Consider the following 23,252-nt stretch of genomic DNA (forward strand, 5'->3'; position numbering starts at 1 on the left):
ATAAATAGCACTCCGCTTTTGATGCCGGTCGACCCTTCCTCTTTGGGCTGGGGACTATATAAACAATCCCCAACCCATTTTTCTACTCTTCTTCTCTTTTTCTCTTCTCCCCTCACATTTGCATTCATTTTACATTGGCAATTCAACATCGCAAACAACCAAAATGAATGCCTTTGAGATGGTCTCCCTTTCGGCCCGTTGGTCCATGGAGAATGGACCTCCAAGCGGCCGTTCCACCGATGCGGTACGTGCCGCCCCCGAGACCAGTAGCACCTCCCGCTACGGGGCCAGCCGTCGGGCTGCGTCCCCCCGGATTGCCGCCATTAGGATTCCGGTGATTCCTCCTGGTTATCAGCAGATCCCAGGGTACGAAGCCCACCGTCAGCGACAGGAGGCTCGCGCGCTCATGGGCTCGATTGCGGAGCGCCGGGGCAGACCAACCCCCGCCCCAATCTTGGTTCGTGGTGATGCTCCGAGTCTTCTGTCGTGCCGACGACGTTGGTAAGTCAATTCCATTTCATTCTTGCTTCTTCTAGCCTTTCTTGTTTTGACTTCACGTTGTTCTTACTTTCTTCTCGTTTCTTTCTTATTTCACATGTTCCATCTGAGACGAAATTTGTTTTACTTCATTTGGATTGGACTCAGCTGCCTTTTGATTCTGATAGGGTCCCTGGGTGCCGCTTGTGCTGTTGCCTTTGCCGGAGCCGGAGCTCAGCAGCTACCCAATGAGCAAACCCGGACTATGTTTTGGGGGAGCTTTCTGCTGGTGCTTTTGGTGAAGATGGTAGTGGGGTTTCTGTAGTGTGGGGGTTGGTTCTCGAGGGGTTGGCTGCCCATCGGTGAGACTTATTGCTCTGATTTCGTCTTCAGCTCTGTTTGCTAACAATATGACATACAGGTGTCGTTTCTATAAGTTCTGCTCCCCGGATATGACCCCCGGGTACGAGCTCGTCAAGTGGTGAGTTCATCTCTTCCACCTATAGCTCGATTCCAAATGCTAATTCATCGATGAATAGTTTGAGTTGGTTAGGTGTTATCTCCAAGTCTCGGTTGTCGGAGATGTACATGAGGCAACAGTCTTCCTTCCATGGGGATGTCGATGCGATGCGTGCGATGCGCGCGGGAAGGGCTCGACCTCGTCGTCACGTCATGTATATCATGTATACTCTTAAGGGGTTTCAGGTCACAGCAACCTCTCAAAAAACTCCACCCCTTCCCTGGTGGCCAGTCCCGAAGACGCTTCGGTAAAGAATGCTGTTGCAACAGTCACCTCATAATCCCATTCTTTCTGTTGCCACCACAAAAGGAGGGATACCCTCGCTTCACTAGTCCTGTCCTTCACGCTCAGGTCTGGTCTTCATTGAGAGCTGCACGCCGGATGGTAAGTCTCGTCCCTCCTGTCTGTTTTTCAGGCTCTGATTGTGAAAGACAGATGTCGCCTCGATACTTTACTATATAATCTTCCGGTATTGCCAGCCTTCACCTGAGCTAGTGCTCATGCACTACCCGCCTTTTACGCACCCCACCTTTGTACATGACCGTGGAGACCCCCAGTGCCACAACGACCATCTAAAGTCACCGAATGCGTCGCACTTTTCATTGATCGTTCTCTATCGCATCGACCTAGAAGCGGGAAAGACATCAACTATGGCGTTGAGATCAGGGATTATGCAATGAGCGACCTATGTTCAGCGAGTTTTTGAGGACTCGTTTTCTGAGAGCAGATTCTGGTCGGAAAACCTACAGCCATAAGAGCTGCCTCAGACCTGTGCGGGAGAACTCAAAACTCTGCCATGCGCTTCCCCTGAAGTGGACGGCAGAGCTCCTTGGGAAGACATAACCGCAATAAATGAGCTCTGGGGCTTAACAATGTTCCCGGAGGAAGCTTCGTCCGACATTGATAATGCGACTGGTAAGTATTCCCCGCTCTCCCCTCACTTTCTGACCAGTGACTAACTTGTTGATCCAGTTGAGTCCATCAATGTCGATGCCTTCCCCAAGGCGAACATATACGGCAAAGCACAGCGACCCAGCATATATACCCGAACTGCGATCGCGCGGTGTGGTCCCTTCTACAGAGAAGGTACCCAACAACGAACTGCTAGACGACTGGAAGGATGTCGAAGCCGTAGTGCCCACTCTCGTCGCCGCATCTCAAACACTTGCTCGTCACCTTCCCAATAGTCCGTCCACCAAGTCAAACTGAAACCCCACATCGACAAAACAGGTCTTCGGGCCAAAGTTTCCTTCCTTCATGACCAATATCAAAGCATATATGCGGGAAGCAGGTAGCAAGCATTGGTACCCTGAAAGGCGTTGATATGGGGAGATTTTGAGCCTGACGAAGAGACAATTGTTCGGTCAGTGCACCCTTCTCTGGATAGTTGCGAAGACGTTTCAGTTGTCGAGCGTGGTCTGGTAGAGACACCCCTGTGGCTCGTCAGTGCTAGTAGTGCCAAACACACCAAGCACACATTCCGCGGGGGAGGGGATACACGTCCTGCCGAAACAACAAAGCCACCTCTGAGCAGTGTCTCCCGAAGACGGAGCCGATGGAGAAAGTCATCAAGAGGATAGAATCCGACGCTGTGAACTCGACCGGGGACTGCTTTTTTAGGCGGTGGAAGTAATCGATTGCCTCTATATTTAAATAGCGAGAGAGTCATCGCGCCTTCTTTATCGTCTCGCCTCTCTGAACCGGCAACCTGGCGGAAAAGGCAAAATGAAAGGAAGGTTGGAAATTACACTACGGTCCATGGGACCCTTGATGCGGAGGGGGTCGTTGGGAAACTCCAAAAGTGGCATCAATAAAGAAACCATTTTCCTGGCTTGGGCGATGCTCTGGAGATGCTGCGACAATGTGACATTTTGGGCACTATGCCAAACCCCGAAGACAAGAGGGGAAGGTCCGGTCGAGCACCGTCAGGATGAATGATCTGGTCTGGATCACAATCGTGGTCGCTGATACCACCCGGGGCTAATTCCAGCTATCCTGGATGGCCCGAAACCACCCGCATACTCCCACCTAGAGCCTTCGTTCGGCCACGACATTCCGGACCCGACACCGTCCACCGTCCTGAACGACTGGTTTGCTAACCTGGAAAAGCGGTATCGCGTCTGGGCCGAACAGTCCCCTCAGCGCACAGCTGCCCGTCAGTATCAATACCATACCTCGCGCAACAACAACAACACATTGCCTTGGCGGCGTCAATACCCTTATCCAGCAAAAGGAAAAGCATTCGAACTCGATCCGAAGAATATACCCATTGTCACGATCTGATGTCACATGCCAGATTGACCACATGTCATAGATTAGTTTGCTTTCTTTGTTTGCCTCGCTAAGCGAGAAGGTCGGCCGGGGGGTTTACATTATTTGTATTGGTCTTGGTTTGATGAGCTCTCTCCAGAGCTCGCCAGGTCTTCCTTCTCTTTCTCTCCGCGTCTTTAGTATTTTGAATAGAGTACTCTCTTGCTCCTTTGCTTGTAGAGCTGGCTCGTAACACCCATCGTATCAACGCCTCCGTGAGGTGGTTATATATCAGATAATATATGATGTGAAGTCACTCTCCGCAGAACTCTAGCCAACTGAATGTCACTCCTCGCTCCTATAACGTGGTCGACATTGTCAGTGTTCTCACCCTCTCATCAGCCTAGTTCACTGCCGTTCGAAATATGGACTCAAAGCTACATCCTCGCTCCACCAGAGCGACGCATTGACTCCAGGGCTCCTTCGAAGCAACGTGAGTTCGGTCTAGTTGTCGCTAGCGTACATCCCACGAACCCTGCAATCGCCAACGGATCGAACGGATCGAGGGGCTATGTTGTAAAGCAAACACTATTTTGACTGGTTAGGCAGCAACGGAGGTGTATACGGCACGGTCCCTCGAAATCTTGAGAACTGAGATCATATTGATCGGTTGACTGGTCCATTATTGACTACATATGTAGTTAGTTCCTTTAGCCCAAACCAAGTCCGTATCTATTGCGTTGAAGCCTTCGTCTAAGGCAGTTTTGCCAAATCTCTTCTTGCCGCTTTAGGCCTTTGATCCTTCGTACCTGTTATCATTCAGTTCTGTTGATCACTTTCTCTTCCTTTAGTTAGACACGTAGTTGTACGTAGGTAAGTAGTTGTACGTCCAAACTTACTCAAGTGCATCGATATTGTTATGTCATCCAAAGCGGTACCTCCAGGGCTATTTAATATATTTCCCCCTTTTCTTACACCGCCATAGGTCCCCAGATCTATTTTCATATTTCTTTCTGTTCGACCCGAACTTGCCTATATTCAATATATTTATCAACCAGGATTCCATTGCAGAAGCATGGCCCTTACTGAAGACCTGCGAGCCTCGGTTATCGCTTCTTGTGCAGATCCGTTGCCTGGCAATGTTGTTAGCCAATACGGCAAACGAGTTATCAAAATTTCCGATCACCAAGTCGTCAAACGGGGCATATGTGTAACCAAAGAAGAATTTGAAAATCAAAGGATAGCGTATGAACTTGTGGACAGCCGCATAGCTCGTATTCCACGTGTGTATGATTTCTTTACCGACGACCAAGGCTGGGGCTATATTGTGATGGAGTATATAGAAGGAAAGGTCATTGATCCATTGAAAGCTGCTTTGCGGGATACTAGGCCTAATATACTTGCTGGAAAGCAGACTCTTGCTGATGGTGCTTTGTCTATTCGACGGTCATATCTAGGCTATGTCACATATATAAATTGAAGTGGATCTGGCAGTGGCAAAGCTGGTTTTGAGCAGACCTGTATTTGATATAGGAAAGAGGAAAGAAAGAGAGCCGGACGTGAGACATGGGGGGCTTGCATTGCCTGTGGACATGGCAACACAATAGATATCTGCGGGAAAGCTGGAGTGGTTTACATATCTTCAGCGTTATTTAAAACCACCCTTGATTCGAGAAACAACATGTTCAAAGGCAGTCGTTTGCACAGTGTCGACTAGTCCATAGGAGAGATGACCAGCGGGAGTTTGACAAGGACATGCGGAGTTGTAGGAGCATACACCATCTCCCTTTTGAAACGAAGTTAGTCCAAAGACTTAGGCAAATAAGGAATCGAATAACTCACAGCAAGACAATAATCCAAAACCTTGCCACTACGGTCGATATCAACCGAAAGTTGCGGAACGGCAGCGGATTTGTTTTCAGCAAGAGCGGAAGATGTGAATATGCCAACAGAGTCACTATAATCTCTTTGACCTTTTTCATTGACACTAGACAACCTTCCAGGCGTGCGATACGGGTTACCGACGAGGATGACTGATTTGACCAAGCTTAGAGCACGATGATCAAGTCGGTTGAGGACTCTGAGCATCAAGGTAGCGCCTTGGGAGTAGCCAAAGAGAGCATACTTCTGACCAGGGCATTGATAAAGGCCTTCTCTAATAATATCCAATACGAAATTCTCGCCAGTAGTCGTGTTCTGGGCAGTACCCGCTGGATACTCCACAGGTAGACTCACACCACCACTGATATTGGCAAGGATGTTCTCGATCATGGGGTAGAACATTGTAGAGACGCCCTGCGGTTCAGTGGTTCCACGGGCGTCAATCAACTCTGCCAGTACCAGGTGAGTATTATATCGAAATTAAAGACGTGTTTGGAGAAAGGGTGCGTACTGTAGCTTGAGCATTGCCTAGCCTTTTCCCGAGCAGTGATATTGGCGTGAGGCAGTGTGAGAAACTCTGCACTGCCACATCGGCATTCCAAAGTATTGACAGCTTCTGTCAGGCTGTTACGCGCAAAGACAGTGGGCCTAGCGAATGCTGAGGCGCATGTGGCTAAGACGGCCAGAAAGGAAAGACGAAGAGTTGGACGCATGGTGTTATACTGGAAAAGGATAGTTGAGTGAGAAGAAGAGTCGAGGTAGAGAGGTATTTATAAGTTCTTCCAAGGTTGATTCTCAGCCCTGAAGTAGTACAATCTATGTTGTAGTGAACTACCTCGTTTACCTCGTTTACCTCGTAAACCTTTCCTAATTCGGGAATAGATCCACATTTTTATATTTTTATAGATCGACACCTTCCCGAGAGTCACTTGAGATGGGAATAGGAAATAAATACGAGTATACGAGATGAGATATTTAGAGACCCTCGTTTCCCCTCGTATTATTTTCCAATTTCTTGAAAAAAAAAGGGAAACCCCTAATATTCTATGCTCTATCAGTGGTTTACTGGAGCAGAATATAGTATTCCCTTCAAAGCTCGTCATGCGCAAATCTCATCGAAAATCTAGGCACGGCTGTAAGGATTGTAAACGACGACGGGTTAAGGTAACGCTTTTCCCCTTATTCTTGTACTAGTACAGTACTAAAAAAGCCCCAAAGTGTGACGAATTAAGGCCGTCGTGCACGAATTGCCGCAGGAGAGCATCCGATTGCAGTTATGGCTCATCCGACTCGTATATGTGGCTGAGCCAAGAATCCCCCCAGATACAAACTCCTGATTTTGGGCAATTGAAGTTGATATTCCCGACTGCGCCTCAAGAAAGATCAAGCGAGGACGAACCTCCAGTTCCAGAAGATCTCAATCTGAGCGCCCTTGAGTTAATGATGCACTGGTCGAAGCAAACACACCTGTCCTTTACTCGAGACGAGACAACCCAAAAGATCTGGCAGTTCTTAGTCCCAGAAGAGGCACTATCTCACAAATTCCTTATGCATGGGCTGCTGGCAATATCAGCACTTGAGCTGGCCAGCCACGGAGACGACGTTTCGCGACCACAATATACCAAAGCGGCGGTAATACATCAGAATGTCGCACTTGGGGAGTTTCAGGTACTCATGAGTCAAATTAACCATGACAATGCCAAGGCCATATTCGCCTTCTCGAGCATTCTGGTGGTTTATGCGTTTGGATTTCTGCATCTCGAGAATACCGGCCCTCCCATGAGCATGGAAGATCTTTATCAGGTGCTGATGCTGTGTCGTGGCGTCGAGCAAGTCATAGCAAGCTCTCGACCTGCAATACATGACAGCAATTTCAGTTCCATTCTGTATTTCACGCAGGTGGAATATCCTTGGCTATTGTCGGATGACTGCCAATTCGCCCTACACCAACTTTATGGTGCAAATATTACCGCAAAATCCGCAGGTCATACCTCTGAAATGTACCAGGAAGCAATAGATACCCTGGGGGAGGCGCTGAATGAGTCCATCCAAGATCATATTCCTTCAAATTTGGTCAGTCGCTGGGCAATAAAATTACCTCGGACTTTCCTCGAGTGTCTGCGGAAGCGAGAACCGATGGCAATGGTCATTCTGAGTTTCTTCTGTGTTGTTCTGCACCGCTTAAGGGGGGTTTGGTACTTTAGAGGATGGGGCACCAATTTTGTAAAGCTGATATGGCAAACACTAGCTCCGGAATGGAAAGTCCTGATTCATTGGAGTGTGATGGAAGTCCTCGGGGAAATTCCAAGGTGCTAGATGAGCTTGGTCTGTTTCTCGTCTAATATCCCATGCAACATTCAAAATGTATAATATCATGTCCATTTACCACTATTGATAAATACAGGAATAGAAAGGAAAATAATCAGGAATACCAGGATGTTCATATATACAGTGTACAAAGCCCAAGTCATAGAATATGTCACATCAGACTTGTTCGGCCTCCAATCTCATTGGCAGCCTCACCATTAGGCATCTCGCCATTTCGGCCGGCGATAAACTCACGGTAAATTCCCTGGAGACGTCTACGCTCTGCGGGGGGAAGAGAACCACGCGTGGTAGCCAACGAGCGCTCAACATGCTCCCAACGGACGATGATATCCTCACGTAGCTCGTCTGTATCAGGCTGAGTGCCATTAGCCACCGGGGCCGTGGCATGGTTCGCGCCAGAAGGTCCCTGCTCAACCTGGCGCTGGCGTCGACGCGAGTTCTTGATTGCCTCCAGTTTGGCTGAGACCACTGCCGGTGGAGGCATGGAGACAGACCCGGATGCTTCCTCCGAAGAGGAGTAGAGGAACTGGATGAAGGATTTGCTAGAAGCATTGGCGGACTTGGACTTGGCATTGGGCTTGGCTGTATCGGTAGAACGGTCACCCAGCGCGTCGTGGACTGCCTCGAGATGGGCGTTGTACACGACAGCCTGCAGATCTGCGCCAGAGAATCCTTCGGTCTGAGTGGCAATATCACCTAGGCGAGACGTGACCTCGTCACTCATCTTAAGCTTTTCGGCCACTGAGCGGATGATATCAATACGGTCTGCATGGTTGGGCATGTCACAAAGCAAGGACTTGTCGAGACGGCCAGGACGAAGGAGGGCAGGATCGATTAAGTCGGGGCGTGACGTTGCTGCCAGCACATAAACGCCCGAGAGGCCTTCTGCGCCGTCCATCTGTGTCAACAGCTGGTTCACGACACGGTCCGTGACACCGGTGGAGTCATGGCCACGCTTGGGTGCGATACTGTCAAACTCATCGAAGAAGAGGACGCAAGGGCGAGCGGCCTGGGCTCTCTCGAACAAATCGCGAACACTCTTTTCACTAGCTCCAATGTATTTGTTCAAGATCTCGGGACCCTTTACACTGATGAAGTTCAAACCACACTCGCCAGCCACTGCGCTGGCTAACATTGTCTTACCGCATCCAGGGAATCCATAGAGAAGTAAACCAGACCGCAGTCGCAATGGGCACTGTGCGAAGATTGGGGCATACTTTGTAGGATACTGCAAAGTTTCCAAAAGCATCTTGCGAGTTTCGAACAAACCACCAACAGAGGAAAATGTGGTTGTTGACGAGGTAAGAGTAACGTTGCGAAGAGATGCCGGAGTAAAGTCCTTCAAGGCACTTTCAAAGTCCTGTAGCCCGAGAGTGATCATCTTTGATGTTGCTGTGAGATCTGAGACAGAGCGAATGAGGGCCTCATTGCGCGCACGAGCCACGAGTAGCACAAGATCACCAGGCATATACCCATCGGTTTTGCCGGCTAGCTCTAGGTACTCAACATCCCTTCCAATAACAAACCCATCCCCCCCAGAAGAGCTTGGTCTGCTCCCTGGATTTGAAGGGTCCAGCCATGAGTCTTGTGTTGAGGAGCTTGTGGCCCTCACATGCCCATTTGAGCTTTCAGTGGGTTTATCTTCGCTAGTCAGTTTTTCCAAAACCCTTCGGCGTCCTTCCTTGTCAGGGGCTCTCATATTGATGATCTCACGGACGACGTGGCCGCCGATGATAACATTATTGAGTGACTCTTTGGCCTGGGCAGTGGCCAGTAGCACAACGGAGGAATTCAGCGCGCAATATTCCCGGACCATAGAGCAGATAACCTCGCTGTTCTGGCGACTGCGACCATTGTCTCCACCCACTTGCAATTCAGTCTCCGCCGGGCAAAGCTTGTCTAGATCCTCGAGGATCACAACTGACTGGCCACCAAGGCGCGCACACCATGATGCGGACATGAAAAGGCGGTTCAGGGTCTCTTTGATGTTGGAAATACGTGTTTCATCTGTGACGAGCTTGCGACAGGAGAAGTACTTGACATTGAAGAGATGATCTCGTCTTAACCGGTGAGCCAGTAAATGAGTAAGAGCTGTTTTACCAGCACCAAGACCACCGGTAAGCAAGATAGACGAGGATTTTGTTAGGTTGTTCAATGACTGTTCAATGATGGAATCAATCCCTACCAATTGAGGAGCAGTTTCTGGAAGAGGGTCCTCCATAGGTAGCGCCGACGAACTAGGGTCAAATGGCTTGGGAATTTCAGCTTGCACTTCGAGATTTAGCTTGGCTTCTGAGCCTAGTAACCACCCGAACATTGACTTTGTTTCATCCGGAGACCCCTTCAGAGGGGGGTCAAAGCGAAGAATAGCACCATCGAACGAAGAGACAGAAGGATGATACTCGGATTTGGGTATAACCATTCCATCAGTCAAAGGCCCTGAGAAAAGGCCTGTGTCGGAACCAGTGCTGCCGTAGATGACTTTGAGGCGCTCGGCTAGGGCATCCCGAGATGCCGTAGTGTCAGCACCAAACTTCAGTCCGTCCTTCTTCTTCGAAGCATCGCTTATGAAAGGATAGATTTTGAGGGTCTTGACAGCCGACCGATGCAGCGGTGGGGATGCTGCTTCGACTCGGAGAATTCCTCCAACCATGTTCTCCGCGCCAAGGGCCGTGCTCAACAAGGTGGAAATCGCCGCATGCCGATTGTCCGGAGCCTCCTCCCATGGAAGCAATTTGGCCACGAGCTTGGTTGTAGGTGCACCGGAATCATTGGACTTTTGCTGCTCAGCCTGTGCAAGTTGCTGTTGGGGATCTGGTGGGGGGTTTGAGACCGGATGGTTGGACAACCGACACGCATGCCCAAGTCGCTCCGCGCAGCTCATGGCTAGCCAGCAGGTCCGGATCAACCCAAATACGGAGGCCCTCATTTGCATCATCTTCTACTTCCCCATCAAAATATTGGGTGGTCGCTGAGCGGTCCACACCTCTCAAGTAGAGGGAGCCTCGTGTGCTGGAGTCGGACCGGCCACTCTTCGGGCGCACAGTGCTTGAAGCACTCCTGCCACCAGCACTCTTCCTGCTACCAGTAGCACTGCGGCTGTCACCCCGAGAGCTCTTGCTCGTCTTGGATCGAACTTTGGGGGCCACTATAACTTCTGCATCCGGCGCGATTTTGGCGAACGGGGAGGTGTCTGAGGGAGCGGGTGTAAGAGAAGTGACGACAATATTGGCGGTAGATGTGGGAGAGAGATGCAATGCGAGAGGGTGCATATGCACCGATTGCGCTGCATTGTATGTAGGATTGGGTAGAGCGCGAATTTGTGACAGAAGGTTAAGTTCCAGGAATGTGGCGTGGAGTTCAATGACTGTCATGTCGAGTTAGTGTCATTTCAATTATAGCTGCCTGTGGTGTTAACATACTCTCCCAGTCTTCTGGTGTCAATGGCTCAATGTTTATCGTATGTGCAACGGGTGGATCGAGGTGGACGAACAATCCGACCTGCAAGTGTTAGCGCCCCACGTGGGTAATGACGCACGGGGAATATTGTATACCTTCTGGCCTTCAGTGAGCCCAAGCAGCCGCCCGAAAGTAGTGTCAAGCTCGACCGTGGACATCTCCTGTTCCCTAGGATATCCACTGTTGATACCGTCTCTCCCAACGACAGGCGCAAGCCTGCGCTTGCTCGGCATACCCGTCCAACCGAGGAAGCATGATTGCTGCGGAGGAGCTCCATTGGCCTTTCCGGAGGTCGATTTATATTGTAATTCAATAATAACATTCTGAGCGGTCTGATATAGCTAGACGTTAGCCGGAAATAACCCTCGGGAACGGAACAACTAGTAGACTGACCGTGTTTGCATTGACCAGCAGAGCGACCAGCGACGCCGGTAGATTAACGAGACAGTTCTTGAGCGGCGTGAGGGCAACTTCGGCCGTCGCAGCAGGCTTCTTGGGCGCCATTTTGAAGCTCAAAACGATCGTGAACACAGAGACAAGGAGGAGGGGGAACGTGAACTCGGAGAGACACGACCCCGGACTCCACACTATCTCTCTCTTTCGCCTCGGCCCGATGACGAGTCATGTGACGACCTACCTCGATAGCGGATTAACTAATACTCCGTCATAATTGATACCTTTCCTAATATGGTTAGTCCCATTTTTTGAGCGCGTCCCAACCTCGCGTTCGCGTTTTACCAGCGAATTTGGTAGGGGCTCGGATAGTCACCGGACCCTCTTCTCTATTTCTCTCCCGATCCCACTATTGATTCTTTGCGCTGTCAATTGAGCGCACTTTGTTATTATGTCTCTCCTTCAATATCCCCCGCCTGTGGATTATTCCGCGCAATTGAATGGCTTCAAGGATTTCTTGAAGGGGTTCAAGACCTTCCAATCGTCCTCGGAAGCCGCTGCGACCGAGGCGTTGGAGGATCTGAACATCGACGACGGCCAGACTAGTGATGAATATGATTTCATGGATGATGTCGATGAGACTAACGGGGCAAACGCCCGAGGAGCAAGGAGGCACCGGGAGCCAAAGCTCAAGTACATGCAAATTCTGCAGGATATCGCAAACCGGGATAAATCTAATATCTTGATTGAGTTGGATGACCTGTCAGTTGTAAGTATCCAATATGAACTCCTCTCGCTAAATTCTAGCTCACAATGGTGGTAATAGTTCGAGAAGTCCATGCCCGAGGGAGAAGACCTAAAGCTCGTCGAATCTATCGAAAAGAACACAAAGCGCTATATCGATGTTATCTCTCAGGCGGTCGATGAGGTTATGCCTAGGGAGACAAAGGATATCACGTACGTCAAATCTATCTCTATGCGACTGCTGCAGCAGCTGAACTAATTGTTGTGCAGATTCAAAGATGACGTGCTTGATGTGATCATGTCCCAGCGTGAGAAGCGAAATGAGACTATGGAAACCGCAATGGAGGCCGACATGGAAGCTGCTGCGACTGCCCCATCCATGTTCCCCCGGAGCTCACGCGTAGATATACCCTCAACTTCAAGCCCCTCACACCTTCGGGGTCTAGCGCCGAGCGCGACTCCAAAGCCCTCGCCGTCCGTCATGTGCGCGGTGAGCACCTGGGCACCTTGATTACAGTCCGCGGTATCACCACCCGTGTCTCCGATGTCAAGCCGGCTGTACAGATCAACGCCTATACTTGCGATCGCTGTGGTTGCGAAGTGTTCCAGCCCATCACCACCAAGCAATTTCTCCCCTTGAGCGAGTGTTTGTCAGAGGAATGCAAGAAGAACAACTCGAAGGGTCAGCTCTTCCTGTCAACTCGTGCATCAAAGTTTGTTCCTTTCCAGGAGGTCAAGATCCAGGAAATGGCCGACCAGGTCCCCGTGGGCCATATTCCTCGCACTTTGACTATTCACTGCCACGGCGCTCTCACTCGCCAACTGAACCCTGGCGACGTTATTGACGTGGCAGGCATTTTTTTGCCCACCCCCTACACTGGTTTCCGGGCTATTCGCGCTGGCCTGCTGACTGACACATACTTGGAGGCCCAGCACATCACCCAGCACAAGAAGTCCTACAATGACATGGGTATGGATAGCCGTACTCTCCGCAAGATCGAGCAGCACCAGCGTTCCGGCAATATGTATGAGTACCTTTCACGGTCAATCGCACCCGAAATCTACGGACACCTTGATGTCAAGAAGGCATTGCTATTGCTTCTGATTGGCGGTGTCACGAAAGAGATGGGTGATGGCATGCACATCCGTGGAGACATCAACATCTGCTTGATGGGAGACCCTGGTGTGGCGAAGTCGCAGCTGCTTCGATACATTACCAAGGTTGCTCCTCGTGGTGTGTACACCACCGGACGAGGAAGCAGTGGTGTCGGTCTCACCGCCGCAGTCATGAGAGATCCCGTCACAGACGAGATGGTGCTGGAGGGAGGTGCCCTTGTTCTTGCAGATAACGGTATCTGTTGTATTGATGAGTTCGACAAGATGGAGGACGCGGACCGAACAGCTATTCACGAAGTGATGGAACAGCAGACTATTTCCATCTCCAAGGCCGGTATCACAACTACCCTCAACGCCCGTACTTCCATCCTGGCAGCGGCCAACCCGCTATATGGTCGCTACAACCCTCGGGTGTCACCCGTGGAGAACATTAACCTGCCCGCCGCTTTGCTCTCTCGTTTCGATGTCATGTTCTTGCTTCTAGATACCCCATCCCGCGAGGGCGACGAGGAGCTGGCCCACCACGTCACCTACGTCCACATGCACAACAAGCACCCGGAGAATGAAGAAGCCGGGGTCATGTTCACTCCCCACGAGGTCCGTCAATATGTTGCCAAGGCACGCACATACCGTCCTATTGTGCCTACCAGCGTTTCTGATTACATGGTTGGTGCTTATGTGGCCATGCGCAAGAGACAAAAGATCGATGAGTCCAAGAAAAGGCAGTTCTCTCATGTTTCTCCCCGTACCCTGCTCGGCATCGTTCGTCTTTCGCAGGCACTTGCTCGTCTTCGCTTCGCCGAGGAGGTTATTCGCGAGGATGTCGATGAGGCTCTGCGTCTCATTGAGATCAGTAAGGCTTCTCTGTACAATGATGGCGAGCAGGGTGCCGACAACACCCCATCCAGCAAGATCTACAATTTGATCCGCAGCATGAAGGAGAGCGGTGCCGCTGCTGTCGGAGATGGTGAAGAAGGCGAGATGAGCATGAGACGTATTCGTGAGCGTGTGCTGGCCCGAGGCTTCACCGAGGATAACCTCACCATGACTATCGATGAATATGCTGAGATGAACGTAAGTTTTAATAACCCCAGAAGGTCACTGTACTTTCTTACTAACAACATTATCTATAGCTCTGGCAAGTCACTGGCAATGGCACACGTCTACTCTTCACTGAAGTTGACGGCGACATGGACATGTAATTGTGAAAGTCTCCCGTTATGTTTTTCTCTTCTTAAATGTCAATCGGGCTTTTTGTACGTGTTGAAGATGCATCTGAAACTGGCTGAAATTACGGCGACGGGTGTTTGGGTGTATTCTTGGGGGAATGGAGTCGGTTTTTATGATTTCGTAGGGTCAATTAAGAAGATCTTCCCAATCTACTTGTTTAATCTACATTTACATCCTCATTTTCCACTGAAGCAATTTCGATTAAGGAGTGACACATCATGTACACATGCAATCCGTCAGAATATCTCGCACTATGGATCCAACTCAGTCCTTTGGACATTGCACTACCCCCATCCATACCTTGTCTGGAATCTCCCCTCTCTTCCCCCTGCTACCAGCAAACCCACTCCTCCCCGGACTGAAATTCTAAGCCGCGCACCGGTGCTGAAGCTTGACCTCCTTGCAAAGATCGGAAGGAGCAGCATACGGATCATTACACGGGGTGTTGCAAGTCGTGTGCTCAGGAACGAAAACAAGGAACTCATAGTTCGGCATCGGCAGGCGGAACTGATTGTACACGTCGTTGTCGTACTGAGATGCCTTAAAGCCAGCACGACAGGCGCAGTGGAAGGATGTTCCCGTGTTGATGCACGAAGTTGAGGGATCACACCCGTTCTTGCCTGAGATGGGATTGCAGGTGCCGCACTGGGACGATGGTGCTGGGTTAGCGACCACCAGGGAGGCGGTGGCGACGATCAAGGTGATGATGGAGAAATGCATCTTGGTGGATGGTTGGGTTTGAGTATAGACTTGGAGTAGATCGGTCTGTTGGCTTGTGTCTGGGGATTGGTGTCTGATGGCATTATCTTCTGCTGGGAGATTTGCCATCTTATATACCCGTCTCCAAGGGTATATATGCTTATGTCAATTCTTAGGCTCGGTACACCTTTGTTGTGGAAGATGTTCTTCGCCTTAGTTCCCTGCATTGCATCACGAGGTCATTTTCAATCTGGTCTGAGGTTCCCAGTGGTCGGTGAAGGAGGCGATACCCATATCCGGCACCAGTGGGAGAACATCCGGGGTTGGGCTGTGAATACGAGGTCTGGAACAATACCTCAAAGCACCACCAATCCTTGTTTTCAACATGATGTCGATGGCTTGTTAGCTCAACATTGCCTTTGAGCAGCACACCTAAGGCTGTTTAGGTCTTAAAATACCGATTCAGCGGAAGGCGGGGTGGTGCATGTCTCAGAGCCATGCCTCTAGCCACATTCAGATCTCGATGTGAATAGCCGTATAGAGATGCGGGGATTTCGACTTGCCAAGGCAGATGTCTCACACTGCTTGAAGCTTTATGGATACGAGCTGGGTAATCTTTGATCTGGTCATGATTCTGCAAATGACTTCAGCATGGTTCTGGAACATGACGAAGAGCAGGCGAAAACAAGCGAGACAGCGAAAGTTTGGGCACTGGTTACTCGAGACTGAGGCAGGGCTGTGGCACTTTGTTTTTGGTTTCTATTTACTCTGCGGGCCATCAAGGGTAAGGGTCTAAGGTGCGCATTCAGGACACACTTTTTGCATTGCCGCTCAAAAACAATACTCCGAGTCTGATAATCATATTGCGTTGTCAGACGACCTCTATTGGCCGGTAATGTTATATTTTCACCTAATATCGACAATCGGGACCGGTCTGAGGCCTGAGTCTCAAGCGTAAGCACCGAAAGACGAGGTTAGACCATGCGGATCAGTGAGTTGTAGGCCGCGATTCACACCCATGGATACTATGAGCTGTTTCTTTATCTCAGATGAAATGCAACAAAAAGTGCCCTAGGCTACCATATAAGCACGTCCAGAGTCAGTGCAGTTGATATTACAATATCGGAGCGGAACTTTTTTGCGTGAGATGCAGGGTTCGAGACTCTTCCTTTTGGTAACTGTAGACCGCTTGTGTGGACCATCGTAAAAGTGGACGAGACATGTTGACATGTTTCATTGGCGTGGCTTTAAGTGCAGCTAGGCTTAGATACATGGAGATATGTTCTGGTGTATTGAAAAGCTGCATCGTCTTTCTGGCACATAGATCCATGGCTAGAAGCGTTTGACACAGTAGCCTAGAGGTGTGTCTTAGATCCCTCTGGTTCCCCAATCAGCCCCAAGAACGCCCCGTGAACCTCATCAGTCAAATCACTGGCCTGCATGCTCCGCCCTTGTCCGCAAAGGCTCGTCGCGAGCACTCTCGTGTAATGCTACTTGACGCCCAAGCCGCCAGTAGCAGAGTCGTTTCCGGGGACATGCGCTTGTTCTCAGAACTGAGCTCTGCCTGAACTTCTTCAATGCTCTGTGCCTCCTTCTCGTTATCCTGCTCGCCGGAGTCCCACATCTTCTCATGGTAAGCTGCTCGCCAAGCTAGGAATGTGCCCAATGATCCGGTCAGTGTGTCTCCTTGACCGCCACTGCGCTTCAAGCCACCCTCGCTATCAGAGATGATACTGGTAACTCCGTTGGAGATCACATCTTGAGGACCCTTTTGAATAATCGTCACGCCGCCAAAGGCTTTAGACAGCTGCTCACAGGCATCTGATGCTTTGTCGGTGATGTCATCGTTTCCGGCTTGCGCGATCTCCACTTGGCTGGCGACCTTGATGCCCATCGTTTTGGCTGAGACGGCCAAACTCTACCACATTTGGCGTGAGGATACATTCCTTGTAGCCTTTGACTAGGCTCGGGTCTTGCGTCACAATCAGCAGTCCGTCTGCGTCTAGCACAAATGGGATCGATCGTGATCGCGCCTCTCTGATCACTTCCGCAACCACTTTTAGCGTCACTTCGTCGCGGCCGAGACCAGGTCCAATCACAAGCGCATGGAGGCGAGATAGCATCGCGATAATCGGACCCGCCAGTGATGGTACATCAATTGAATTGGGGTCCTTGACAGTGTCGATGCTTGGAAGCAATGGATGTACCATCAAATTTGGGGAGTAGCTCTTGATAACCTGTGCATGATATGATTAGAGTGGGTCCAATATAGGCCGGGTGCTAGCTTACTGATGCTGCGGATCGTTCGCAGAGTACGTGACTCTGGTGATTGTTAGTCGTTTGCAGAACGTATGTCATTCTTCGCACATACCATATCACATCCTGCAGTTCGACAGTCAATATATTTTGGAGAGCATGGGCCTGTTTGGGTACGTACCAAGTCTTGCAGAGGCCATGGCTGAAAAGTATGGAGCTCCGGTGTAGCTTTTGCCGGTTAGTAGGATACCAGTGTCATTAAGCAGGGAACATACTCAAGGGAACCTCCAATAACAGCTACGCGGCCAAGCTGTCCTAGACTAATAGTTAGCGGGGATGTTCATTGCATCCACGGTAGATAGCGTCGATTACGGAGATCGACCCGATGAACAAACCTTTGTGGAACTTTTCAAGCATTGGAGGTACAATCTTGCGCACCTTGCTAAAGAGTATCTTCGATGAGAGCGAGACATGATGAACGGACTCCATGATGGATCGTTGGATACGTGGAAACAGTGAAACGGTGAAACGATGAAATTTAGAAGATAACTTATGCTGGAGGGACCTGGAGGTGAGCGTGGGTGATGTCACCCGTCAAGTGGGGCCAGGCTTGTTTGGAGTTACCCGTGATATCAAGCCGATGACTTCAATATGAAATTCTTCAAGGTTGACTACAATATACAAGGACAGTCCAAAAGAAGAAAAGAAAGTTGGTATTGAAATAGCGCTCGCTATTGTGCTTCAAAACAAAAAGAAAAAGATGAAGGTATCCCCGTCTATGGACACCCCGAACGCTCATAATGCGGAGTTAACATGTAGTCCTACCCAAAAACAAAAGAGATCATGCAAAATAGTCGAAAGTAAAAAATGAGAAATTCGACAGTATAAAGACGTCCAAACTTCAACGCTTGCCCTTAGAAGCGAGAGCGGCCAATTTCCGCTGGCGCTCCAACTTCTCTTTCTTAGCTGCCATTTCTAGTCGCAACTCTTTCTCGTCCTCCCGCTTGGCATATTCCAATGCAGCAGCTTCTTCGCGGTCCACATCGTCAATTCCAGCCTCCATGTCGGAAGACGCATCGGAGTAGTAATCGTCGTAGCCACCGTAGTCACCCTCGTCTTCTTCGTCAGTTCCGAGATATTCGTTCTGTCGAGGATTCCGAGACTGTTGTCGACGGTCACTTCCACCACGATTTGACGGCAGGCCCAAAGTTCCACGGTAAGCAGGAGGCTCGGGAGTCTGCGTCGGTTTGGCCGTGCCCTTGTATGAGGGCCCCTCAGAGTCGCGCTGCCGGACAGCAGGCTTACCCTTCGCAGAAACACCCGATCCAGGCTTCTTTCCCAAACGCGCTTCTTTTTCTTTGGCCTGGAGCTCCATCATACGCCGCTTGCGCTCCACTTTGCTAAGTCTTTCCTTGGGGCCGGCCTGGTGTCGTAGCAAGCCTACTCCTACAGGTGCCGTCTCTTGCTTAGCCTTTGCCTGCGCCATGATCTCTGCAAATGATCCCTTTGGTGGCGGCTTCGAGGTTGTAGCAGCGGCTGCTGATGCGGGTTTGGGGGCGGGCTCCTTCCGTGAGGGTGTCGCTTTGGGGGCCGCAGACAAGCTGGATTTAGGTGCGGACTTAGACGTGGTCGGCCTGGAGGTGGTGGTGGTCGGGACTGGCTTGGACACCACTCTCGGTGATGCTGATGATACCGCTGGTCTCGAGGCGATCGTAGGCTTCATTGAAGCTGAGTTATTAGTCACCTTGCTTTCAGATTTCGGTGGGCGAGGCAGCTGATCCTCAGCTTTGCGCTTGATTCCACTAGCATTCCCACTGGTCGGAGGCGCCCGCCGCTCATCGATCGGTTTTCGATCCTCCTTTTTTCGGGACCGAAGCAGGCGCGGGCGAGGTAGGCGCCTGAGACAGTGGGAGTTGGGACGGCTTTCCCGTCTGAAGAGACGAGAGAACGGAATCGAGGAACTATATTAAGTCAGTCAAAATGAAGTGAAAAGAAAGATAGGTAGCCATACACTCATTTTGATTGTAGAAATATCCCGAAGGATATAAAGCCTTAGATTGAAGAGTGGTACAGAGAAGAAGTCGCTCACCGTCGATATTTGGTACGACTAAGTAACTTCATGACTCCGAACCCAATAGCATGAGAATTAGATCTCTGGCTTGGCTCGCTCCGGATTTTCTGTTATTCCAATAGAACTAGCACAAGTAAAGGACACGTATATATATGTATAGAGGAATATATATATGTATCCAAGTGAAAGGTATTACTCCGTAGACGAGACAGAAGGCAAACAGGTTTATAGGCCAGGATGCAATTATCAATGCCGGATATGAAAGAGTCACGTGGGAGCAAACACACTGCGCCACAGCTCTCGCTTAGAAGTCCCGCCGACACTAGCCACACCCACTCGCACCACCTTTTTTCAAGATTTTGAGCGCTCGGTTAATCCTTCGTCAACCAACCTCTTCCACCAGAACTCGACGTTGCAGTCTCCGCCCAATTCGCGGTTAAATCGATTGTTTCTCTTGTTCAGATAATAATCATCAACGGTATGTACATATTGTTTTTGTGCTTCTCAGCCGATTTTGCGGCCTAAGAAGTGCGATCGCATCTGATCTTGAATTCGTGATACTAATGAAGATTTTTTTCCAGTCCATTCAAAATGAAGTATCTCGCCGCTTACCTGCTCCTCGCCCTTGCCGGCAACGAGGCCCCCTCCGCCGCCGACATCAAGGATGTCCTCTCCTCCGTCGGCATCGACGCTGAGGGTGACCGTCTCGAGAAGGTCATCGCTGAGCTCCAGGGCAAGGACCTCCAGGAGGTTAGTGATACTCGCACGCGCACCTATCCGACCTGAACCGCATGCTGACTCTTTATATAGCTGATCGCTGAGGGCTCTACCAAGCTCGCTTCCGTTCCCTCCGGTGGTGGTGCTGCCGCCGCCCCTGCCGCTGCCGCTGCCGGTGGTGCCGAGGCTGCCGCTGAGGAGAAGAAGGAGGAGAAGGTCGAGGAGGAGTCCGATGAGGACATGGGATTCGGCCTCTTCGACTAAGCGGTTTAATCCAATGCCTAAAAATCATGGTTCTGGGGAACAGATGTTTGGTTGGTTCGTCAGTCCGGGCAAGATTTGCGCCGGTTGGCTTCTCAAGTGTGTTCTGTTGAGACTGTTTTGATACAGTTGCGACTTTTCATGTGAGCTGGAATAAGCTTATAGCCAATACAACTCGTCTGGCCTTCACTACAACTTTTCGTATATGTACTCCGTAGTTCTCGAAAGATCGCCGGGACCCGCTCAGCGTTTTAAGTAATAGCGTGTAGTCAAATTCTCTGAGAACTAGATATTCAATCCACGTCATGGTAACTTGAATGTACTCAGATAAGGGCTATCAATAACCTCCGGTTCTGATACGACATGTTAGCCCTGGGACGGCGATGGGTAATCATAATACAGATAGATTTCACTGATGGGTACAAGCTATTTGATGACTTCCCCAAGCAAAGGTGGGTAAATCAAAGAATTTGATTACGAAACAAAAACCAATGTTTCAAAATAGATTACCAATGGCCCAAATGGGTATAGCGTCTAGGGCTTGGAACCTACCCGTCGCTTAACGAGTGCTGCCCACCTCCTAGAGCCTGTGTGTTAGCAGCCCGACCGCTCAGCGACACGACAATTTCCGACAACCCATCTTCCTTCGCTTTTCGAGATACGGTCGAAAGGCGGCTTACAGGAATATCTGCAAAAATGGCTGACACCGAATACGTGAGTTTTTTTTTGCCCTCGCCCTTCAAGCCCGTGCGATACACTAACCTGGAGTTTTCATATAGAACGCCGAGGAGGCTGCCGGTACGTTATGAAGAACCAAACCCACCCCTACCCATCGCCCCTGGACAGAAGAACGAATGAGAGAAGAGGGCCGCATTACGATCGACTATACGATGATTATTGAAGAGTTTCACATTGGCGGGGAACGACATGGACCTGGGATGCAGGGATACACGCACAACAACAGGATCGCAGACGCTGACTGAACTTTCGCCGAACAGAGATCAAGAAGAGAAGACAGTTCCGCAAGTTTTCTTACCGCGGCATTGACCTCGACCAGTACGTTTCCATTACCAATCATCGAACCCTTGGGCATCCATTCGCAGCCAGTGCCTTGTGAGATGGGATTGAAGGTGGTCATCTACCATGCCAACAACTATTGTGGACGCACCACATGTGGCATTTTTGCTCACGCCTCTTTGGCGCTGCATTGCGAATGGACACCAAGGATCAAATTTTGCAACGACATTGGTCTGACTGAATCCTTTTACAGGCTCCTCGACCTTTCTTCCGAGCAGCTCCGTGATGTCGTTCACGCCCGTGCCCGCAGACGTTTCAACCGCGGTCTGAAGCGCAAGCCCATGGGTCTCATCAAGAAGCTCCGCAAGGCCAAGCAGGAGGCCAAGCCCAACGAGAAGCCCGACCTCGTCAAGACCCACCTCCGTGACATGATCGTCGTCCCCGAGATGATCGGTTCCGTCGTCGGTATCTACTCCGGTAAGGAGTTCAACCAGGTTGAGATCAAGCCCGAGATGGTTGGTCACTACCTCGCTGAGTTCTCTATCTCTTAGTACGTACTCCTGAGATTTGTTCCAATGACCATTAACGTCAGAGCACTAACAACCTCCCAGCAAGCCCGTCAAGCACGGTCGTCCCGGTATCGGTGCCACCCACTCTTCCCGTTTCATTCCCCTCAAGTAAACGATTTCAAACGATTCCCCTCGGAGTGGTGTGCGGAGGAAATGGTGCTGGGAAAGCAAAAATGGAATTCAGCAAAACTCTCATCTGGGCTCTTTTTTTCAGCATGTATTTCCAGTCTGGGTCAGCTGTTTCCAACTCAATTTAAGATCTTGTCGGCATGAAATCATCTTGGGATCTGGATTTAGTCCCTCGTCGAATCTGGCGAGGTAAAAAAAGGCTACTCCTTCGCTCGGTTTGCTGTGTCACCGGGGAAGGAGTCTAAATCTTAACGGCACTTCAAATTTCATTCCCCAGGCGCATTGTAGGCCAGTAAGTAAAGTAACCTCAAGGGCACACTAGAAAACCCTAGACAGCCCCGACAGCCCCGTCACAAGGTCCCTGAGTCTAGGCCATGAGGTTCTACTTCGTATAACTGCGAACCGCTCCACAAATGGGACCCCGCTCCCTTTACTCTGGGGGATCCTGTTATTTCAATTTATTAACTCGATTTATTGAACCCCATTGTGTTTAAATGTGGTATTGAATATAAGCTAACAGAATTGACTTCACATCTCCAGGAAAGCGTACTTCTTATGTATTCTATTTCCCATCGTTTTCCATGGACAAGATATATCTCATGCTACACAGATATATATTCCCAGACCTGGCCTCTTCCCAAATGAGTCGGCCATCCAGATCGTTATGTCTATTGCACCCACTTCGTCGAATCCGTTTCATGCCACTATACAATTACCCGACTTCCAACATTGGAGGGGTTGGAGGTCGATGGTATTAAATTGCGAGGTTTCAGGTTGGCATAGCATCGTGATGCCACATCCCAGTTTTACTCAAATTCATTAGACCGTATATGCCACATTTCAAGGTTATATTTAAACGACTCTATAACTATATATTTCCTACTTCTACATGTTGCCTGTCATCCGGCAGTGCGTATATATGCCGTTAAATTGCCGAGATCTTCGAGTGCCGATCTCAACGTCAATTCGGTATCCTGCATGAACCCCAACGAAGCAGATAAGTACTCGGACTATGCAGTGAATAGTATAAGCTTTGATCTTTCGATTTAATGCCGAAAAGCCCAAGAACAAGCAGTTTGAAATCGGCTTGGGTGCTCGGCGGTATTGGGCCGAGGCAAGCCGCGAGCCGAGAATG

General features: G+C 50.0%; 12 protein-coding genes across 12 annotated transcripts; 7 read left to right on the top strand and 5 right to left on the bottom strand.

Moving 5' to 3' along the window:
- Positions 1 to 163: 163 nt before the first annotated feature.
- Positions 164 to 802, top strand: N7519_009979 (uncharacterized protein; the record flags this gene model as incomplete). The annotated part of the gene is made up of 2 exons (XM_057296752.1): positions 164 to 497; positions 666 to 802. 2 exons carry the CDS (start codon positions 164 to 166, stop codon positions 800 to 802), a joined length of 471 nt encoding a protein of 156 aa, XP_057144634.1.
- A 1,101-nt stretch (positions 803 to 1,903) lies between these two features.
- Positions 1,904 to 2,206, top strand: N7519_009980 (uncharacterized protein; the record flags this gene model as incomplete). Its single annotated transcript, XM_057296753.1, has 2 exons — positions 1,904 to 1,912; positions 1,970 to 2,206. The coding sequence occupies 2 exons, from the start codon at positions 1,904 to 1,906 to the stop codon at positions 2,204 to 2,206; spliced, it is 246 nt and encodes an 81-aa protein (XP_057144635.1).
- Positions 2,207 to 2,722: 516 nt separating this feature from the next.
- N7519_009981 (uncharacterized protein) lies at positions 2,723 to 3,280 on the top strand (the record flags this gene model as incomplete). Its single annotated transcript, XM_057296754.1, has 2 exons — positions 2,723 to 2,921; positions 3,030 to 3,280. The coding sequence occupies 2 exons, from the start codon at positions 2,723 to 2,725 to the stop codon at positions 3,278 to 3,280; spliced, it is 450 nt and encodes a 149-aa protein (XP_057144636.1).
- Positions 3,281 to 4,895: 1,615 nt separating this feature from the next.
- N7519_009982 (cutinase-domain-containing protein) lies at positions 4,896 to 5,841 on the bottom strand (the record flags this gene model as incomplete). The annotated part of the gene is made up of 3 exons (XM_057296755.1): positions 4,896 to 5,033; positions 5,090 to 5,577; positions 5,640 to 5,841. The coding sequence occupies 3 exons, from the start codon at positions 5,839 to 5,841 to the stop codon at positions 4,896 to 4,898; spliced, it is 828 nt and encodes a 275-aa protein (XP_057144637.1).
- A 583-nt stretch (positions 5,842 to 6,424) lies between these two features.
- On the top strand, positions 6,425 to 7,444 carry N7519_009983 (uncharacterized protein; the record flags this gene model as incomplete). The annotated part of the gene is made up of 1 exon (XM_057296756.1): positions 6,425 to 7,444. One exon carries the CDS (start codon positions 6,425 to 6,427, stop codon positions 7,442 to 7,444), a length of 1,020 nt encoding a protein of 339 aa, XP_057144638.1.
- A 163-nt stretch (positions 7,445 to 7,607) lies between these two features.
- pex1 (AAA family ATPase peroxin 1) lies at positions 7,608 to 11,419 on the bottom strand (the record flags this gene model as incomplete). The annotated part of the gene is made up of 5 exons (XM_057296757.1): positions 7,608 to 10,247; positions 10,306 to 10,823; positions 10,879 to 10,957; positions 11,011 to 11,247; positions 11,309 to 11,419. 5 exons carry the CDS (start codon positions 11,417 to 11,419, stop codon positions 7,608 to 7,610), a joined length of 3,585 nt encoding a protein of 1,194 aa, XP_057144639.1.
- Positions 11,420 to 11,759: 340 nt separating this feature from the next.
- On the top strand, positions 11,760 to 14,378 carry N7519_009985 (DNA replication licensing factor MCM7; the record flags this gene model as incomplete). Its single annotated transcript, XM_057296758.1, has 5 exons — positions 11,760 to 12,077; positions 12,135 to 12,265; positions 12,323 to 12,452; positions 12,476 to 14,242; positions 14,302 to 14,378. 5 exons carry the CDS (start codon positions 11,760 to 11,762, stop codon positions 14,368 to 14,370), a joined length of 2,415 nt encoding a protein of 804 aa, XP_057144640.1. The 3' UTR covers positions 14,371 to 14,378.
- Positions 14,379 to 14,764: 386 nt separating this feature from the next.
- Positions 14,765 to 15,118, bottom strand: N7519_009986 (putative adhesin; the record flags this gene model as incomplete). The annotated part of the gene is made up of 1 exon (XM_057296759.1): positions 14,765 to 15,118. One exon carries the CDS (start codon positions 15,116 to 15,118, stop codon positions 14,765 to 14,767), a length of 354 nt encoding a protein of 117 aa, XP_057144641.1.
- Positions 15,119 to 16,520: 1,402 nt separating this feature from the next.
- Positions 16,521 to 17,842, bottom strand: N7519_009987 (ATP-dependent (S)-NAD(P)H-hydrate dehydratase; the record flags this gene model as incomplete). Its single annotated transcript, XM_057296760.1, has 7 exons — positions 16,521 to 16,999; positions 17,040 to 17,334; positions 17,387 to 17,419; positions 17,469 to 17,479; positions 17,535 to 17,581; positions 17,629 to 17,668; positions 17,749 to 17,842. 7 exons carry the CDS (start codon positions 17,840 to 17,842, stop codon positions 16,521 to 16,523), a joined length of 999 nt encoding a protein of 332 aa, XP_057144642.1.
- Positions 17,843 to 18,254: 412 nt separating this feature from the next.
- N7519_009988 (uncharacterized protein) lies at positions 18,255 to 19,474 on the bottom strand (the record flags this gene model as incomplete). Its single annotated transcript, XM_057296761.1, has 2 exons — positions 18,255 to 19,314; positions 19,443 to 19,474. The coding sequence occupies 2 exons, from the start codon at positions 19,472 to 19,474 to the stop codon at positions 18,255 to 18,257; spliced, it is 1,092 nt and encodes a 363-aa protein (XP_057144643.1).
- A 541-nt stretch (positions 19,475 to 20,015) lies between these two features.
- aspf8 (ribosomal protein P2) lies at positions 20,016 to 20,405 on the top strand (the record flags this gene model as incomplete). Its single annotated transcript, XM_057296762.1, has 2 exons — positions 20,016 to 20,174; positions 20,235 to 20,405. The coding sequence occupies 2 exons, from the start codon at positions 20,016 to 20,018 to the stop codon at positions 20,403 to 20,405; spliced, it is 330 nt and encodes a 109-aa protein (XP_057144644.1).
- A 528-nt stretch (positions 20,406 to 20,933) lies between these two features.
- On the top strand, positions 20,934 to 22,343 carry N7519_009990 (40S ribosomal uS19 domain-containing protein; the record flags this gene model as incomplete). Its single annotated transcript, XM_057296763.1, has 5 exons — positions 20,934 to 21,116; positions 21,182 to 21,200; positions 21,401 to 21,458; positions 21,673 to 21,969; positions 22,031 to 22,343. Coding segments are annotated over 5 exons (627 nt in total), but the record flags the coding sequence as incomplete, so codon positions are not given.
- Positions 22,344 to 23,252: the final 909 nt, after the last annotated feature.

This window comes from Penicillium mononematosum (genome assembly GCF_028829835.1).
Source record: "Penicillium mononematosum strain IBT 11891 chromosome Unknown utg000005l:1.0-9366267.0:1.0-9372171.0, whole genome shotgun sequence".
In the NCBI taxonomy this organism is placed as follows: Eukaryota; Fungi; Ascomycota; class Eurotiomycetes; order Eurotiales; family Aspergillaceae; genus Penicillium; species Penicillium mononematosum.